Genomic DNA, 20,053 nt, shown 5'->3' on the forward strand with positions numbered 1-20,053 from the left:
TATATATATATATATATATATATATATATATACTGTATATATATATATACTGTATATATATATATTTTTTTTTTTAAAAAACTGCTAAGAATTAAATGCAGCAGGCACCCTTGGGAAGGGGAGAAGCTGAGATCTGAATTTCCTGCAGCACCTTAGAGTTCAAAATTTGTATTTGCCATTTCTTTTTCCTAATGAGGCCAGACACTCGAGCATCAACCACCTGCCAGGTGTCGTCCCTCCCGCTGTCAGTTAAAATTTGTTCAGACTGCTGATGAACTCTGCACCGTTCACCTGTGTCCATACCAACCACTGAAGCTGGAGATGACTGCTCATTTCTGAGTATGGAGCGATTAGTTCATTACAAAGTATGCAGTGCATACAGCAGGGTCCACCTGACGTGATTCCAGTAAACTCAAGGAGCAAAACAAACTGCTTAAACACTTGTACACGCTCTGCTTAGCGCTCGAGCCTAGTGACAATCACCTGCCTTCTACATCAAAGAACAGTTGCCATGACACTCTCTTTAAGGCATAAATGCACTGTGTGTAATGGAGTAAGAGGTTCAAATATATACCGTATATATATATATTTTTTTCTCATTTTTGCCCTTTTGAACAAGGGGGGGGGGGCATTCATTGCAGCATTGCTGTTTGCTTATGTTTCCTCATTTGGGGTCATAGGACTGGAAGGTGACTCAGCATTTGCTGCCTGTAGGGAACTCTCTATAAAAACACAGTGTGTACACATTTTGTCTGTTAAAAAAAGCCTCCCAATAGAAGCCATGGTCTTTTTCTGAGGGGGGGGGGCTACAGGCAGGACTTGTACAGCACGGATGTTCCCCTCTGTCTGTGTTTTCTTGTTTATCTCGTCTTGGTTGAAATGTTACTGCCATGTATTACTTTTTAAAATAATATTGATACTATCATGGAACAGGGGCACTGATACGATGTATTGTGATATTCAATAAAATGAACCAATGCCATGAATTTGCGTGATAATTGTTTAAAGCAACTACTGAATTAACTGCTGCTCTGTACACGACAACAACAAGTCAGTTAAAACTGTAGATAAATGTATATATTTACTATACATTGATCGCAAACTTTAGAATACGTAAGACCATTTTGCGAACATAAAACTGCTCAGGAACAGTAAAAACATTTAAATCAAAGTACTGATTGAACCTAATAAGATCAGTCAATCATGTGTCATTGCTTACAATAGCACAGTGGATTGGATTAGCCTTTGTTGACGAGGATGTGGGAATCGAATGCAGAGGTGCACAATGGCGCGCATGCATGAACTGGCAGGCCATACTGTGAACAAGGTCACAGTATGGCCTCTGAGTGAAAGTGACAGCTTCACAAAGAGGAGGGAGGGTGAGGGAGGTGAGGGGGAGGGTGACAAAAGAGGGGAAAGGTCAGGTGAGAGCCAGAGGGATTACTGGGAAAGCCTTCAAAGAAAATATCCACGCCGGCTGATATCGAACAGGATGGAAACACATATATATATATATAAATATATAAATATATAATATAAATAAATATATTGCATGTAGAAACAAAATCTAAAATTAGACTGTACAACACCTGTTTGCCTCCTGGCTTCCGCATACCTCAGCTCGATCCTAATATATTTTATGGCCTCAATTTTTACATGGATGACACCACATACTACATGAAGGTTCCCAAAATACATTTCACCTTTCCTTCTGGCTCTCCCTCTCCTTTTAGGTCTTATTTAAGCTCTTGCTACTTTGGGGTCATACACGGTATTTAAAGATATCAACTGTCACGATAAGACTTTTTAAACAGATCTTTATTGGGATGACATCAGATGTCCCATGATGCTAGTAAATATGCAGAACAGACTACATAACTGAAGACAGTAAACAGCTACGCCTGTAGGTCACAACTGCCAACTTGACAGATTATTGTGTGCGACAATATTCTCCGACTGTTGTTGCAGCTTTAACACTTGAACTACTTGCTTTGACTGTTGCCCACTTAACATTCTCTTCTTATTTAATACAAGGGGAGTGGTCATTGAAGCTGAGGATAAATATAAAAGAGGATAAAACAGATGCAGACCAGAAATGGCTGGCAGAGGAAGCCAAGACCAAACAAGACCAGGTTTGGGTGTAGGATAGAAGGTCCGAGGGGATGTTAATTTCGTCAACAAATTTTTCCATAGTCTTTGACTAAATTGTACTAACCTTTTTTTTTAATCCCATTTTTCAATAAAACAGATTTAACTTCAGTTAAGTTTTAGGGAGTGACATAATAATAATATTGTTATTACAAATAGATGATTATATTTAGTTAGAGTTGGTCAACTAATATGAAATGTAATGCTATGCATAATAATGTATAATAATCCAACCTGTCATGTTTTGGTCAAAGTCCTGTTGCTGGATTCTTACTGTCTTCTGATTTATCTTTCGTCAACTAAAACTGTCCAAGCAACACAGATTGGATATGATTGGTTTCCAAGTGCGATAACCCCAAACACAGTTATGGTTGTGTAAGGAAGCGCAAAAAACTCCAATCATTATTTTTACCACCACTGACAACCCTAAATATGGGGGTCTTAGGTGATGTATAAAAGACGACACGGTAGCTAACACTGGCTTTGAATCCAAAGGTTAGGTGAAGACAGAGTTGGACAACATTTGTTAACATCCCTTTTGGCCTCTTATCAGTTCATAACATTTCTGTCAGGGTGCAATTTTAGTGATTTAACTTTCTTTACAACTGTTCTGAAAATGTCACGGATGCTTTGGTAAAATAATGTGAACCTGTTGGCGGTGAGTCGTTTGTCTGCATAAACACACTTCAGGACTTTACGGTGCTTTACAGACAAGTTGTCTTCGAGTCTTATTTTTATATTTACTCTGCACCTCACTAAAGAGCAACTGTCAGATCAGCTCCATCCACCAGACTTTCCCCCTCCTCTGTAAACAGGTCACCTAAATGTCAGAGTTTTAAGCATGGTCTGGAAGACAAATGAATTCCACTGCAGCTTGCATCAACAGAGATAATTATAGGCCAATAGACAGAGCTACACAGGCAGCTACACTTTCTCCTGAATGTCCAGGAAAATCATTATAAGAAACACACACTGAAGTTTTCATTTATATAGTAAGTCACTGTGAATTCTTAATGAAGCACAAAAAAAAAACCTTCTTTAGCTGCTGACTCAGGGTATCAAGAGAGAACAACAACAAATAAAATATTTTTTACCTGAAAAAAAGTTGCATTGCATGCTGCACAGCCAACAGCACAATCAATTTTACAACTAAGGCAAAAAAAAAAAAAGAGGCCGAGGTCTGAGGTGTTGGATGTGATGGCAGACCTAATACCTCTGATGCTACAACATAATTATTACACCTTTGTTTGAAATACATCATATGCAGTATATAAAGGACATTAGCTGTGGCTCTAGCCTAGAGCAGCCGTTAGCTTACACCACCATCTAACAGGCCAAATAGAATTAGGGAATTGCTTTGTACAAATGGGAGAATTATTGCCTCTGTGTTTATTCACCAGATGATAGCAACTTTAATTTAATTGCTGTTGTTCCTACTGTTGTTTTGCATCGCTAATGACCAAGTAAATAAAAAACATGCAGGGACTGCGGCCGCTGTTGTTTTGCATCGCTAATGACCAAGTAAAAAAAATGCAGGGACTGCGGCCGCTGCATTGGATTATGGATTCAGGAAGAGACAACTTTCTGTCTAAACGTAGAGACAATCATCTTAATCATGAAGGACAAAACTCACGAGCTTCTGACCTGACGCTGGCCACTGAAAACTGTGGGAATCAATTTGTAACAAAGTCAGGAAGTGCTCTGGCTGACTGGACTAATTCATACAATACAGTGTTTCCGCTAGGCTTTTTTTTTAAAAGTAGCAACGGCAGGAAGCTGTACCCTCACTGTTCCCTCACCTCTACTGTTCCTGCCTGTATATTTCTGTCACCCGTCTTACAAGTTAGTAAAGATATTCATATTTACCATACACAAAAACACAGGCAGAGAGAGAGATAGTAAAGATATTCATATTTACCATACAAATACAAGCACACACAAACACAGGCAGAGAGAGAGGCAGAGAGATACAGTATGCAGGCTTCATCAAACTTAATTATACTTCCTCCAGGTGTGTACTATGGTAACCAGTGTTTCCTCTTATTTGTCAGTGAAGACTATAACTTTGCAAATGTACTTTTGTAAATTTAGACTCATTTAAGTAAAAGTTCAAGTTGATTTCCATGTGATCCTGTCTCAGGTCATTTCCTTATTTTACTTCCATGTGATCCTGTCTCAGGTCATTTCTTTTTTTTTTACACAGACAAGGCACCATTACCAAAATGAAGCTGACTTCAGCAGGGAAAGACGATGAGTTGAGGCCTCAAACCTCACGAGGTGATAAACCTCTGGGTATAATAACCTCACATGTTGTTTATTGATGAATGGAGTGCAGCCCAGAGGGCTGGGACGCTTCAGAATGTTTATTATTAGGGTACAGTAATAGACTCTTATTATCTGCCCTAGTTCTTGAAGTAGTGGTGACAAATAAGATTGTGAAAATGTTTGGGTCATGTATATAGCAGAAATTCTAGGTAAAACAGTCAACATGGAGGAACATTATCAGTGTTGAGTTTATTTAGATAACAGTTTATGACTTACAATAAACAGCTGCTGTAAAACAATGTAAACTGTCACAGTTATGTGTCCGATAGTACAACACCAAAAGACAATTAACACTTTTCTGAGACATGCAGAAAAATAAATAAGCACAAGTAGTCTTATTGTATAATTTAGCTTTTCCTTCTCCAACTACTGTGACCTATTTCTCTCACCTTCCCCCGTCTAACTCCTTCTCTAACCCTCGGTCTCTCCACCACTGACTCCCCCATCAGGCAGCACAGGCTAAGAGAGAGCAACTAGTTGAATTATTGACAGCATAAAACGCGGCAGCTAATGGATCCTGAATAAACACACCGACTTTCTGCAGCTTCCTCTCCCACTTCAGGGCATCAGGTTGAATATGCAGTAACCAGAGGCCAGTGTATAATTTTGACAGACAAGTTTAATACGGTGGACGTCTCAGTCTTGTCCATCGCTACAAGACTGAGACGCCAATTTGTTGAGCTTGAATTTAATCAATAGAACTGTTTTATTTATGGTTATAAATAATATTTTGAATATTAACATTATTTTAGGTCACAAAGTGTAAAATAGACTTAGTCAAGTGCTTAAAAGTTTGTTGTGTATAATTTTGACTAAACTGTTTTTTGGGGAATCTTTGGGCGAACTCACACCAGAGGCCAGTATCTCGTGCTGTGTTAGAGCACCATTTGCAACCCCCCCCCCCCCCCCCCGAATTGTTTTGTTCATGCTACTCCAGTGACCATAACATCTTCTTTTCATTCCCAGCTTCATACCATCTTCTTTTCATTCTACCTCCAGACAAAACATTCGCTCTGATCGGATCTCTGTTCAGATATTTTAGTTTCCATAAACATTACAGCAGCAGACAGGAAGAGATGCGCGATGTAAAACTTCAGTCTGCGAGATAAAGACGAAGGTCTTTTTTTTAACATAGTAGGAAAAAAAAACGTTTTTCTGACATATTTACACTGTAACACAGCTCCAATTCCTAGTAGTAAGTCCACTATGCAAAAATGGAAAACGAGTAAACAAACAAAATTTGATCTAAATGTTTCCACTTTGAAGCCTTGGAGATCAGTGAACTGGGTTGAAGTTTTTTTTAATTTTTTTTTTAAATTTTAAAATTAGGTTTACCGTAATTTCTGGACTATTGAGCGCACCTGAAGTGACAGACACAGAAACAGGGAAGTTGGGGTCATTATCAGCCACACCGACCACAAAAACCCAGAAAGGGCACACACAACCAGAGCGACTGTAATGAAGTGCATTACTGTGTAGAAATACACCTTAGGTCAGAGAGTACTTGTGAGTCAACCATCAGGTCACTGAATATGTATAGACACACATTATCCTCTCATGTCTCTCATGTCTCACTGGGTCCAGAAATAGTCCTAGCCCTAAGTTCAGCACTACAGTGTACTTTCCACTGCACAGCGTCTATCAAAAGGCCATATCAGGTGTTGGAATGCAGCCACTCAGACTTGACAGGGCGTCTGTGAGGTCACATGTCTACAAGGCCCGTGGTGTTTTTTGTGACAAGGTCCCATTCCACCGGTGAGCATATGATCCAATTTGATAAGGTAGGTAATAAATATTTAAGGGACATTAAAGACATTAGCACAGGGGACATGGTTCCTCACATGATACAAATCAGGACACGAGTTGGGGGTGCTAGGACTTACCTTCTTCTTGTCTCTCATTGAACTCTTGCCTCGCACCATGATTTTGCACCCCGTCTCTGCTTCTAGCTGTTTGGCTGTGAGACCGCGAGGCCCGAGGATTCTCCCCACAAAGTTGTACTGTAGAGACAAAGAGGGCGGAAAACAGTCAGTCTGAGTTTATGACACATTCATGACACATTTTAGTGGTTCTTTGACAGAAAATGTCCAAAACCCTCATTGACGAGACCAGAATAGTAAGGTCAAAACTTGGCTGTGATTATTCCAATCGTCCAACGCCTGTTGCAGTAAACTATTAAAATATTACTGGAGTTGTGAATGCAGCCAGAGAAGAAAAGGTGAAATCGGATTGATATTGGTTTTTAAAGATTATTGTAGAAAGATTACTGAGTATTGGACATTAAAGGTTGACATCAAATAAAACCAGTTGAACTTTGATTGAAGTTAAAAAAAAAATCACATTTAAATTAGACTACACTGCTACATATAATGTGTTTGGACTGGAGTGCGTCATATTCTCAGGGGGAGCTGAGCTGAAGTTACCAAAGGACAGAGATAATCTTAAACCTGTAAAAAGCAGCTGATTTTTGTTCCCTACAACTTGCAGTAAAATGCTGATTGGTGGATCTAAAATCTTTCAGTTTTGCTTCGTTAACAAAGACAAGGGGAGGGGGGTAAAAAAAAAAGATAAGGTTTACACTGAAGAAAGTTAAAAATAGTTGTTTAGTTGACCAATCATTCAAGCCAAAGTTACTTCATCACATACAGCCGCTCCAGCCTCCGCCCTGTTTTCTTACATGCTTTGATGCCACAATCTTCAATGGCTGTCTTTTAATGCCACGTCTGGCAGCTACTGCACTGAAGAGAAAAGCAGGCTTAGACCTGTTCCAGTTCACCAACTCGTCTGACACCGGTGCCGCTGAACCACTTCCACATTACCTTTCTACAACTCGTGAGTGTCTGTACCCCGCCCTGCCAGATCGTTCCACAACATCAACACTAGTGAGAACAGCTGAGAACTGCAGCCTTGTCACTGGGACTTTCCAACATTCGGAGAAAGACAAACGCTGGCACCAGGGAGACATGGGGGATCACAGCATGTGGCTACATTTAGGCTCACAGTGCTTCTTCAGTATGACAACGTTACTGTCTCATTGGGACATGTATATGAGGGGAAGAAAACGTCACAGTCTACATTGACATAACGCTGCACTAACTTCTGTCCTGAGAGGTAGACCAACGTATATGTGCACGCTAGCCTGAGTTCTGAGTTGAATGTAAACACACGTGCGAACTTGAGCAACACAGCCGAGCCTGAAGGGCCGCAGCACAGGGTTGTCTGCATCCATCACAGAGCTGCAGCAGACAGGGCTGGGCATATTGGTGGCACAGTGGTACTCACAATCACACACACACACACACACACACACATATGCACATGCATAGCCTCCAGCCCATTAACTGGAGACTGCAGTGACAACATCCAGGGTGTTGTTATTCAGCCTCCCTCCAGTTCTGTGCTAGCACATTTTGAAGGGTGCTTGCCTTCCTTTGGCAACACACAAAAGTTACACCTACAACGTGTAAAAAGTTTCTATATTTATGTGTTGGCTTCGCTACTGACGAGACAGGAGACGGTTCCCACCTGTCTGGCAGGTTACAGCCGCTACTGTCCCATCAGGTCCATCAGTCTAAATCCCATCAGCAACCAGGCCCATGAATGTATTAAACACATACAATAGATACATTACAGATCCAGGCCTCTGATGTCAGAATGAGTATAATGCGGGAAAGAGCATGTCTGTGTCTAAATCTGAGGTGGGAGCCAGAAGAGCCTTTAATATTTGATTCTGTGGTCTTCTCAACATGCTGCTAATACCACTCCCCGTCTGACAGGGTGAGGATTCTCTGTGGAGATGAATATGCTGATGACAATTGCACTTGACAGTGAACAGGGGCCTAATGGAAGCAAGCTTAGTGAAATACTAAGAGAGGAGGTTAGAGAGATGATGACACAAGAGCCCTCCCACAGAGCAGGAGCTTGGTGGTGGAGGCGGGTGAACCGCTGTCAAATGGCTTTTAATAATGGCACGGCACGTGCACATAAACTGTAAATGTGGGCAGAGGAACGGCACAGAGCTTCTACACACAAGTTTGACTCACAGACGTGAGTAAACAAATTGTAGAGCGTGGTGAGTGTCAAGTTTCAATGGGGTTTCCTTTAAGAACCAACACGATCTTTTTTTTTTTGTTAGTCTGAAGTTTATAACCAAATGAACTGGACCTCCATGAACAGGATTTTGATTCGCTAGTTTGTACTGGTAGATTGTAGAGGGAAAAGACTTAAATCCAAATACTCTCAGTAATGGTAAATAGAGTTATTTTATTACACCAAGGGGCAACATAGGCAGGCAATAAAAATCAAAGTTTATCAAAAAAGAAGAGCTGAAATCCACATACGTCAACTGTCCTTGTTTCTTCTTAATCTTATACCGCAGGCAATGATCTCCATTTATAACTTCTAGAACTCCTTCTCATTTCTTTTATGACTTACTTATGTTTTTGTTCATCTGTCGCTTTAACCTTTTAACTCTCAACACGTTTGTAAAGTGACATAAAAAGTCAAAACCAGAGGGACTTTCAGGGACATCATGGCCACTCATGATTCGACAGTATACAGTGTATACTGTATACAGTAAATATATATACACGAGGGGGAGAAGAATGATCCGTCCACATGCTGTATTCACTGGCTAAACAGACCGCCGCCATTTTAAGCACCCAAAAATGAAGTCCAAACCCAGCACTACCCCCCAGTGAATGTATTGTTTAACAACTATGACAAACATTTAGCAGGTGTGGGATCGTATGGTCACTGAGGTTTGAAGTTTCCATATGAAAAGGGAGTACAAATACAACGTAAGGGGTCAGATAATTAAAACTATTCACAAAAAAACAAGAATTTTCCAGAACAACGGTGGATGAATCGCTAACGTCTCTTAATGATGAACTGCAGCTGGCCATGCCATTAAACAAATCTTTCTTTTAGGCACACACTCGGTCTAACCCAGGGGAACTTTGCAGAAACTATACAACATTGCCTTTAATGTCCTTGCAAAATCCTTGCAGTGCATTTTCTGTTTCAAGTTTTTTGTGTGTGTGTATCCTCTCATTGGCTCGGTTGTTCTTCAAAGACGTTTGGGAACTAATGTTTTCGACACTGTTCTGTTTCGGTTACATTTTATCGGAAGAATAACACCACAGGACAAACACATGCAGCCCACTGTATACACTAACAGTTTTTGACAAGACAAACAGTCATAGACAGACAAACATACACTCGAACAAACAAAGTCTTCAGCCCTTCAGGACAAGGGCTTACACTGACATTAAAGGGCTTTTGTTTAGCCCCACTTATCGCCACTCCACAGACGGGTTTTCTTGTTTGCCTATCTCCGCCTGAAACATTGCGTTCATGAGTGCAAGTGAGAGCGAAAACCCCAATACACTGGGTGAACACTTGCGCACAACCCTGGCGCACAGAGCAGATTGTCATGTGGGTTTGGGCGCATTGTGGTTTGTTTTGTTGTGGGAAATACAACAACCCTACCAACAAAGCTCAGAGGGGTGGAAAAATTGTGCCTTTGATGACGTTCATTTGTGGCGCAGCTAGTGAGGAAAGAGGAAATGAGATCATGCTCTGTGGATGCAAACGCACAGGGCTTATCAAAGAGCAGGCCATGGCGAGAGGAGAATACCAATCACTTATTAGCCGACTTGGCTGGGCTTATGGAAATAAGAGCGAGTTTATTCAGTGCAATGGATCATAGCATGGTAGAATGTGCAGGTTCCTGCTCTCAGTTTTTACTAAACCTTTCACTAGACTCACTGTGATCTTACTAGACTGTAAGCATCCCTTAGTGTTCATTGCTTTGCCAATTTCCCAACTCAGTAGCCTCTTAACCGTCCCTGATGACTTCAGCTATTTGACAGTCCCTAACCAGTCTTACAAGTGCAAGAAAAAAAACAATGCCAGATATCATACAAAATATGTACTTTAATTAAAACAGCAGTAGATTACGCTAAAACAGCTACCTAATACAATTCTATTCACTCATTTATCTCGTACTGCCTAATAACTAGTTCTGCAGAAAAGTGAGGTCGCTGGGAGTCTATAGAAGACGAGTGAAGAAGTTTATGAACTTTGGGTGAGGGAAATAAAAAGTCGGAAGAACAAAGAGAGAAAATCTCCTTCCATCTATAACCTTCAGACACTTCTGATATTAAAGGTTTCCCAACAAGTCACTGAGGTTCAATAAACATTTGGTCATTATTCACTGCACACATAAACAAACTCATAACTTAAAGTGCTTCAGGTTGTGGTCCTGACTGTGATCTGTGTTTAAACTATCTGAGTTGGGTTTTTTAACAACACTCCTGTGTACATTTAAGAGTGTGAGCTCCTTCAGTGCCACACGTTTTACTATTTTTAATATATCCTCAGTAGGTTAATGCCAGTGTCTCAGGATACAAAAGTGCCCTCTGAAAGTTTTTAATGCTATTATCTTTTATCCCTGTTCTGTACTGTAATAAATGTGCTTTATGGGAATTTAACCAAGCATTTATCTAACAAAATTAGGCTTTGGTTACAAAAAGGAGGGGCGTGGTCCAGGTGAGGACCCTGAGGCTGTCCTTTCTGTAACCAAAGCTGTAATTAAAGAAATGTGATGCTGTCCAGCCAATCAAACTTGTGCATTCAGAAACATAGAAACACTCAACTGTCAGTATGAAATAGGGCTTTCAAAGGAGATTTCAGGATATTTCCAGAAGCAAACTAAAACACTTGTGTAAATATTGAGCGTCACCATGAGACAGCACAACTCCAAAAACATTATGGGCCATATAAACCCATAATAAATTTAGTTGTTAGATTTAATGATTATACGAAATTGAAAAGTAAACACAGTTCCTATAAAATCATCTTTATTTAATATACCTATATATTTAAACATTTATATCTCTACATTTTTTATAATTTGAATGTTATATATTTTATTTTAATATTCTAAATTCTTAGAAACACTCAACTGTCAGTATGAAATGGGGCTTTCAAAGGAGAGTTGTACTTATTTGACGCTCTAAATACTACCTACTGTACAAACCGATGAAATATTGTCATCGATACTAAATTGATGGTCGGCCTTTTCTGGACCTTCACCTTCAGGAACTTTCCACAGATTTCGCCCCTGATCTATACCAGTCGAGCAGAGAGGGGTTTACGGCGAACTTTATATCAACAGTGGCTCTATCAAAGTGATGACAGTAGCAGGATCAGAAATCCACCTTTGTAAACCATACTATGTACACGAATCCTCTAAAAGCCGACACAACGTCCACAGTTTAGCCTCTGATCTCTTTGTGGCCAGCCTACCTCCTCTATCCTCCTCAGCTTCATTCTCTGTGGACAAAGTCAGGATTTAAACCAACATTTGACCTTGTCAATATATATTTTACTAAAGATTGTTTGAAACGTCGAACATGGTTTGAAATTTGGATTTACCAGCAAAACGGTTCATTTACTGAACACAAGAAACCATGCAATTACACTGTAGAAACCACCAGCAACCAGTCTTATCTTACACTGTTGCCCTTCACCATGTTAACGATCCACATCAAACAGTCCTCTTTGTGTAAACTGTACTTGCAATTACCCTGCCCCACCACATGAGCGTCCCATCATCAAATCATCATTCTCCATGGATGACTGGCATGACAAATCAGAACGCTCCACTCTGCTGCTCAAACAGCAAAGTGAGGTGAGGGCCACTACATTTCCAGGACTGGTAATAACTTATGGGGGTCAGAGGGATTTCAGGAGCTGCTCTGATAAGTGAAGACATCCTCACGGGAACAAGCATAATAAATTCTCCCTTCAGCTGGCTCCTCCCTCCAATTTTTACCTCCATGAAAAGTGGGAAAGATGAAAAGATCCAGGAACAAATCCAGTCTACTCAAACCACCAGAGCCTTTTCTTTGGAATACAGAAAATGTATTGTGTAGTGATTGAAGTCACACAGTGAAGTGGAGTACTTTTCCAGACTCATTGACTGTAAGAATCGCAATAGTAATTGTGAAATAGGTGCTAGTAAGTATATTCAGGCTCTTTAACTGTGTGATGTAGGTATATTATTAGACATTCTGCTGACCTAGTCACTGTGTTAACGTCTCTTAAAGTAAAACACAGAGGATGTCAATTTGTAGCTACATTATAGTGATTAAAAACAACAAAAGAAACTAATCTCCTGTCTCCACCCGAAAAGCAAATAGAGCCAATAATGATCAAGCATTCTTTGACTCTCTTTTTTTTTTTTTCCTTCCAGATGACGCGTCATTTGTAGTCATCAACAAGATTCATTTGCCTTCAAAATGTAGACTAATAACTAAAAAATGAAGACGTGCGGGGGGGAAAATCAAGCATCTGTTCCTCTGAGCATGCGGATGACAAAGCAGTGAACAAGTGGGAAACCAAGAGGAGGTGTAACAGAATGTATCAGTTAAGGCTGTGGTTGGAGACGGGATTCAGCCAGAGCAAAGGGATTTTAACTTCAATATTTTTCTTTTATTTGTGCCACAATAAGGAAAAGGCACTGAGTTGTAGTTGTATTTCCTGTCTTCACAGAGAAAAACAGGAAGTCAGAAAGGCACTGAGTTGTAGTTGTATTTCCCGTCTTCACAGAGAAAAACAGTTTTCCAGGAAGTCATTTCAGTGATGTTTTGAAACAACGGGCGTGACATTGTAGACGACGAGGGATTTAAAAATAATCTGAACTACAAACTGAGGGTGAACAGACTTGTGCAACCACTAAGTTAAGGTAAACAGACAACAGTACAGTGATGAAACTCAAAACACCATTCAACCAGTGATGCTACAAACACGCTCCGTCTTATTTCTTGAAAGTCTGACCTATACAAATGTAATTGGACGGCATTAATGGAGCGTCTACTTTACAATGTGTTTGAGGAAATGACAGGTTTCTTTAAGCCCTGTGTGCACATCACTCCTCAGTATTCCTCACTGCACCGTAAAGACCAACAATCCCAGGCCTTAGCTAACAGTTTAATACAAACACACGGGGAATGAAGAGGAAACTGAGACGCACTTAAAAGATATGTCACATATCTCATCAAAAGCCTGAAGGTCAACAGAAATGACATGCTGAGCTGTTAGTCTGCCGCCTATCAATGATATTGTGTGTGTGAGTATGTGAGTGTGCGCCGGAGAGAAAAGCGGAGCCACAGATAGCATTTAATTGAAGGTTAAAGTTATCAGATAGCCTGCGACTCGGCTGTCAGTCAAGATGCAGTCTCCACGGTGACGCTCACTGCTCATTCACGGCGCCCCGCACTGCTGACGACACTAGGAAATGGATGACTTTGATGAACGCATGTGTCCCTGGATGGGGACACGTGCGGACAAATGGGACGGCGATGGAGACGTGGGCCACGTTCACAGGAAGATGCTGCACACATGAAAGTCCATGCGGGCCGGCATAAGGGAATTAGAGTGGAGGTGTGCTGCTGCTGCTGCTGCTGCTGTGGAGGAGGGTTACTTTTGATAGAATTGACACTGCACTACATCCAGGCACCAGGACACAAATCTAATTATGTACATGTGCAAACAGCACAAGGGAGTCCTGGGGTAAAAGCCCACTGAGCCAGTCTAAATATACATATATATACATACATATACATACACATATATATATATATATATATGTATATATATATATATACACATATATATACACACATATATATACATATATAAATATATATTTATTTATATATATATTTAGACTGGCTCAGTATTACTTATATGTGAACCTAATCTCTGCAACAGTATTTAAGCACTCGCAGTTTGTAAAAGAACTGAAACTGCACCTTTATTCCATAACATACAGTAGTTTACTTTTGTGTCAGATGCAATAAGGTGTCTGTGTGTGTGTGTCTGTGTTTGAACATCCTTGTTGTCAGGTTATTGTGTGTATAAATCTGTGTCTACTAAGGTCATCAGTGCCTCATCTTGGCCACCAGGAGGAAGCCTAATTAATTTAGTAGCTTTTCCAGCAGCCCATAAACAGAGGAGTGAGTTATAGCCCTGCCCTGTTCAGAGCAGCGTGGCTCAGCCCGCAAAGGCAACCAGGGGGTCGTGTGAGGATGCGGCACTTAAAAATAGTGTGTGTGTGTCATTCCATTAGCATCTCTTACAGTCACAGGTGGCGCTCACCGTTTCACGTAATTACACAGACCTACTTTACTCTTCTACAAATCACTCATTAAGGCCTCAGGCCCTCTTCATATCTGTGTTGGTGGAGGCCCACCAGGGCAACCATGACACGTATGATGTTAGCTTTTTTTTTTTTTTTTTACATGGAATGCACCAACTGTCCAACAGCTGAGCAGCAACTGTGACTGCGCAGACCATTTAAGACCAATGAGAACAACTGAGATAAACAGAACCGTCTCTACTAGTCTGTCATTAACGTAGCATGAGTCTGTCATCAAAGGAAGCCTTTTGATGATGTTTATATGAACCTACACTGGTTACTGATTACTTTAATCAACGTTGGTTCTAGTCTGGTCCAATAATCTAAACACTGTTGAGTGGTTGATTACATCTTTCTGTTCTGACCTGAGGGTCACTGGTACAGTATGTGCTGCAACAGTTCTAATCAGCATGTTTTTACAGTGTTTGTCTGAATTAATTTTACAATTAATTAATTTTAGTAAAATAATTAAAGGAGAAACCCTTGATCGTCAAGGGTTTCTTGAAGTCATATTAATAACGGTACGTTTGTGGTCTGCTTTTAGCATATATCTTTAAATAGCACATCTTCAGTGATGACTGAGGGTTCAGAAGTATTAGACATGCCCTTTAAAATAACTGCCGCATCATAAAAATACAATCTGCAGACCAGCGGACCTCAACAGAGAGAACATCACATTAACCGACCGATCTATTCTGAGTGTGAGGAAGTGCAGAGGTATATTATCCTCATTTTGGCCAATTATTTAGGATGAGTTTGAAAACTTTTCTTTCAGCTAATACACCACCAGTAATCAGAATTATTAGGATTCTCACAGCTACACAAGAGATAAAAAAACTCTAAAACTCTGTCACTACATTAGAATAGTACAAGCTTGGCTTTCTGCGATAGAGGCCTTAGTTGGTTTTTGTGTGTGTTTGAGTTCAGCTCAGCAGATTCTCAATTAATTCCTGAAGCTAATTATCAATTCTTTCAGTGTGGGAAAGCAATTCATTAATTCCAGGGCCTTGCTCTCCTCAACAATGTCACTTTTTGCTTTGTCACCTCCCAACATTGATTGGTTTCTCCTGGAGAACGATACTAACACTTTATCAATGATCTTTCTGGGAAAATAGTAACACATTAACTGGGATAAATATTTTGAGAAATAAAACATAACAATCTAATTTGTTTAGATTTGTACCCACGTGCAGAACAACCCACGGTCCATCCTATTATCACTGCTAACACACAGTCAAACTACACATTGTTATTTAAACACACACTGCAGGGAGGAGTTTTTGTTTCACCCAAGGACGTCAGGTTGAGATAAAGTACTATCTCAACAACCAGCATGTGTTTGTGGCTTCAACGTTAGGTCAGACGCCCACACCACAGTAAGGTCCATGACTGACAAACTGACTGACACAGATGGATTACAATGGACTCCAGACCCAGGACAAGGGCTTCATTCAAAATTTGCGAGCAACTCTCAACATTGGCAAATAATCACGATTAATCATTGATCATGTAAATTAAGCTGTGTGACCAGGGAATGTAACGTTAATAAGCCATGTTTTCTATTCACTATAAATTATAAAATACGTTGGTGTCAGTTCAACATCATTAACTCCATTTTCACTTCCGGGAATGTGTCTCCTTTGCAAATTCTTTTTTTATCCACAAAACAACATTTTTTTTGTGTGAAGTGCCATCACCCCACATACAGTACATCACAGATGGTGCTTACAGAACAAAAACCTCCTGGGACAGTTCCAAACTTGGCAGCATCACTCGGAAACATGGTTTCATTCGTCCAAGGTGACTAAAATCCGGTACTTTGTTTCTGCCTGTTATTGGCTGGATGTCTGATGTTTTCCATCACATAACAATGGAAGTTAACAGTTTTACATCATAACTCAGAGTTGTTGGTGTAAGAACGTCAAACTTACGTCAGGGTACTCTTTGACAGGCACAAACAGTTTTTCCTGCAGGTGAACAATGGGTCCAATGGGCTCAGGCAGCTCCAGCGGGTGTCTCTCCACGAGGCCATTCACTGAGTCACTGTACATGTCTTTGCGCACTCTGTTGATCTCTGAAACACAAACATGATAATACCGTGGTGAGCACATGGATACAAACAACAGGATAACTACACTTTCTATCCTGTATTTGATAAATCACTGTCTTAATGTTTTTGACTTTGGGGCAAAGTCTCTATCAAAAACTATTCCCAGTAAAAAGCTGGAAAGGAAACTCCCTGGAGTCTTGTGGGTTTTTGGTGAGCACTTCATTAATAACATCACAGTTTGAGAATCTAAAATGACAGATAGACATGAACGCATTACTACCGGATGTGTTTCAAAACCATCTGTATATTAACGTACCACAGGTATGGTTGTATCACAGAGAAGGGGTAACAACTGTTTTATTTAAAGCAGATGCAGCGATGAGAGATTTAACCGTCGGTAAACGGATTCAGATCTCACCCCACTGTCAGATAAATCTGATGAATGTCTGCCCTTTTCACACATGCACTTCCAACACACTGTCTGCTACAAGTCTTCCATATGGAACAAGAACACACACACAGTACACTAAGGCGGGGCAGTTAATCGGAATGATGATTTCGACTGCGATCCTGGCTTCACATGATCATGAAAACAAGACGATCGAAATAAAACTATGACTGTGCCAATGGTGTCATGATGTCAGTGCAGCAGTACACACTACAGCGTTGTGCAGGGTACCGCGCCCCAAACACACACAGTTTCACTTTCAGCAGGATTAAAGGACGCAGCAGAACACACAGCATGCCCACCGCCGATCCCCAACGACAGAACAGAACGTAGACGCAGGGTCTTTGGGGAATAAAACAGACAAACTCACAAGACATGTGAAGGAATACCGTGTGTGTAGCTTGTTTTGCTTCAGTGACACATGGCAGCAGATACACATCCCGGACAACAGTGTTGAGTTAGGCTGCTCCCCTTGGGTTTTTATTTTATTCTCACGGGGGAGCCACTCTAAGAAAAATGGATTGTGTCATGGCAGGTTTTGCTCGTCTTTCTTGTCGAGCATAACGTATGCTTTTACCAGGTTTAACTGGTAATGATGAAAGCCTGACACCTGTGAGATTGATGAGCGTACGACCACTGACACACACTTCGACTTCTCTACATCTGGTCAACACATCTGGACCCTACAGGTAGCAGGAGTTCTCTTTCCAAAAATGTAACGCTGCCAAACAATACAGTTGTCCTTCTTGTTGGTGTGTAGACGAACAGACAGGTTACAACAGTTCAAACACACAGTGATGGTTGAGCTTTGTCCAAAACATAGAGTAGTGGACAAAGGAGAAATACAATGGTTATTTTAAAGTAATACTAAAAAGTGTTTGACGCAGTATTAAACTGAAAAAGTAGTTCAAAATGTGGGGACCAGGCCCGCATTAGGGAGACAAAATCAATTTCAGGGCCAAGGAATTTCAATTTCGATTAATTTTCTTAATTTGTGTCACAACGTTTAAATTGTTTTTTTAATTGATTTCCATTTTTATTTATTTTTTCATCATTTTCAGAAGCAGGATCAAACGAACATAGGCACATCTGTGTATGCAGTATCAAGAATCCTCATTCCTGTTTTAGACAAGAGAAAAAAAGAAATGCCTGCACATGTGACAGGGCGACTAAGCGATCAGCAGCATCTCCTCTCTTCCTCCACCTCCTCCTCCTTCTTCTAATTCTGTTTCCTGTTGCTGAAATGCCACATTACCATAAGGGGGCCGTGCAGCGGAATCAGTAGAGACGTGCAACATTTGACAACCTCAAATTTAGGCATGCCAAGCCTTTTGTGAAGCACTACACTCACCTAAAAATTACCCCCTGCCTGGCATGACTGACAAAATCATTTGTCTGGCCGTCCTTCGCAGCACAAAAGGCTGGCTTTATAAAGACGACACAGGGAAGGGAAGAAGAGAAGAAGGGGTCGGTCTGAGGAGGAACTGACAAAAGAGAGGAAAGAGACGACTGACTGGAGTCATCTCAGCAGGACGTTAACTGAAAACTTTTCTCCTTAATTCTTAGACTGAGTCGCAACAATTAAAAAAAAATATGAAAAATCTGGAATCACTTCAGCCTGATTCCACCTTCCCAGGGATGAAAAGTGTCTGGGATTCAACTGAAGATTGTGAGTTTAACAGCTGAGAAAAACAGTGGTAAGAGCTGATTCTCAGCTTTTCCCCCGTCCGCCAATTATTCAGCTCAATGCAAGTGTGTCAATAACAAACTGACTCAGCAAATAACCCACACACAGTACTGCTGCCATGATGAAATGGTATGATTTTACAAAAGAAAAAAAAATTGTTTCAACAATTCCACAAAACTCATGATTTTATTTTAATAACAAATCTGAATGATTGGTAGACTTTTTGATTAAAATAATTACAAAAATAATAAGTTATTAAGGGATAAAATAATTCAAAATTATGGACCAACTGTTATTATTTTGTTATAGTGAGGGAAACAAAACTCGTGACACAGACGTTGTGTGGCGGCCGTTTGTTATTTTTTTTAATTATTATGTAAATGTATTTTTGTTTAAATGTTTTAAATGCCATTTAAATTCTTGATCACAGTTGCTGTTTTAAAGATCTCTGATGTTTAACAGTCAGTTGTCATGATTGTCTAGTTCTGGCATTTAAAAATTATTGTAAAAAAATGTAGTGTGCTATTTATCCATCACAGGAGTCTGAATATTTCAGAGATCTAATTGTAAAAGTAAACACTACTGCGACTACTTATAATGATAATAAAGGCAACGAGATCCAATGAAAAACACTCTGCACAGACAACTAAGAATAGGAGACATAATATTATCAGCTAAGCCTTTTATTTTCATGTGCGAGGGCAAAACAGAGAGTGACCTTGGGAGCAGGGTGAAGAAGTCAGTTCACCGAGGAAGGAACAAGACGGGAGAAAAAATAGGGGAAGAACAATATCCTCAGTGCTGAGCAAGCAGAGTGCAGTTGTTGGCTCTTGACTCGCACGGCTCTTTTCAGCCTTGATGCAAGTTAACACGTTTTCATGATAAACCTCTCTGTTATGTTTTGTTTTTTTTTTTCCACTGCATATCTCTTGCACCTTGAAAGCTGAAAAATGAGTGATTTTTCCCCGAACTGTTTGTCATCTGGGAAGCGAAGAGATATGAGTGTTCAGAGGGAAGGATGAAGAAAAAGAAAAAGGGAAAGTGGTGAAATATAAAACAAGACTTAAGAATGTTAGAGAAAAAAAACACTGTTTGTCTGTCTGTCTGTTGACTGAGGAAATGAGGAAACGATAGAAGAAGGGAAAAAACAAGACTAAATTTAACAGAATCACTCTTGTGAAGTTCAGC

At 40.2% G+C, this 20,053-nt stretch overlaps 1 protein-coding gene across 6 annotated transcripts in view; it reads right to left on the minus strand.

The window, feature by feature from the left end:
• Window positions 1-20,053, minus strand: part of qkia (QKI, KH domain containing, RNA binding a) — a 66,699-nt gene that overhangs the window by 26,227 nt on the left and 20,419 nt on the right. For all 6 annotated transcript variants that reach the window (XM_008309843.3, XM_025063156.1, XM_008309851.3 and 3 more), the window contains exons 2-3: window positions 16,612-16,754; window positions 6,357-6,473 (exon numbers count right to left, since the gene is read on the minus strand). In XM_008309843.3, the coding sequence (XP_008308065.1) occupies window positions 6,357-6,473; window positions 16,612-16,754 (260 nt within the window). The remainder of the gene's footprint in view (window positions 1-6,356; window positions 6,474-16,611; window positions 16,755-20,053) is intronic.

Source organism: Cynoglossus semilaevis, chromosome 1, assembly GCF_000523025.1.
Source record: "Cynoglossus semilaevis isolate Cse_v1.0 chromosome 1, Cse_v1.0, whole genome shotgun sequence".
Taxonomy (NCBI): domain Eukaryota; kingdom Metazoa; phylum Chordata; class Actinopteri; order Pleuronectiformes; family Cynoglossidae; genus Cynoglossus; species Cynoglossus semilaevis.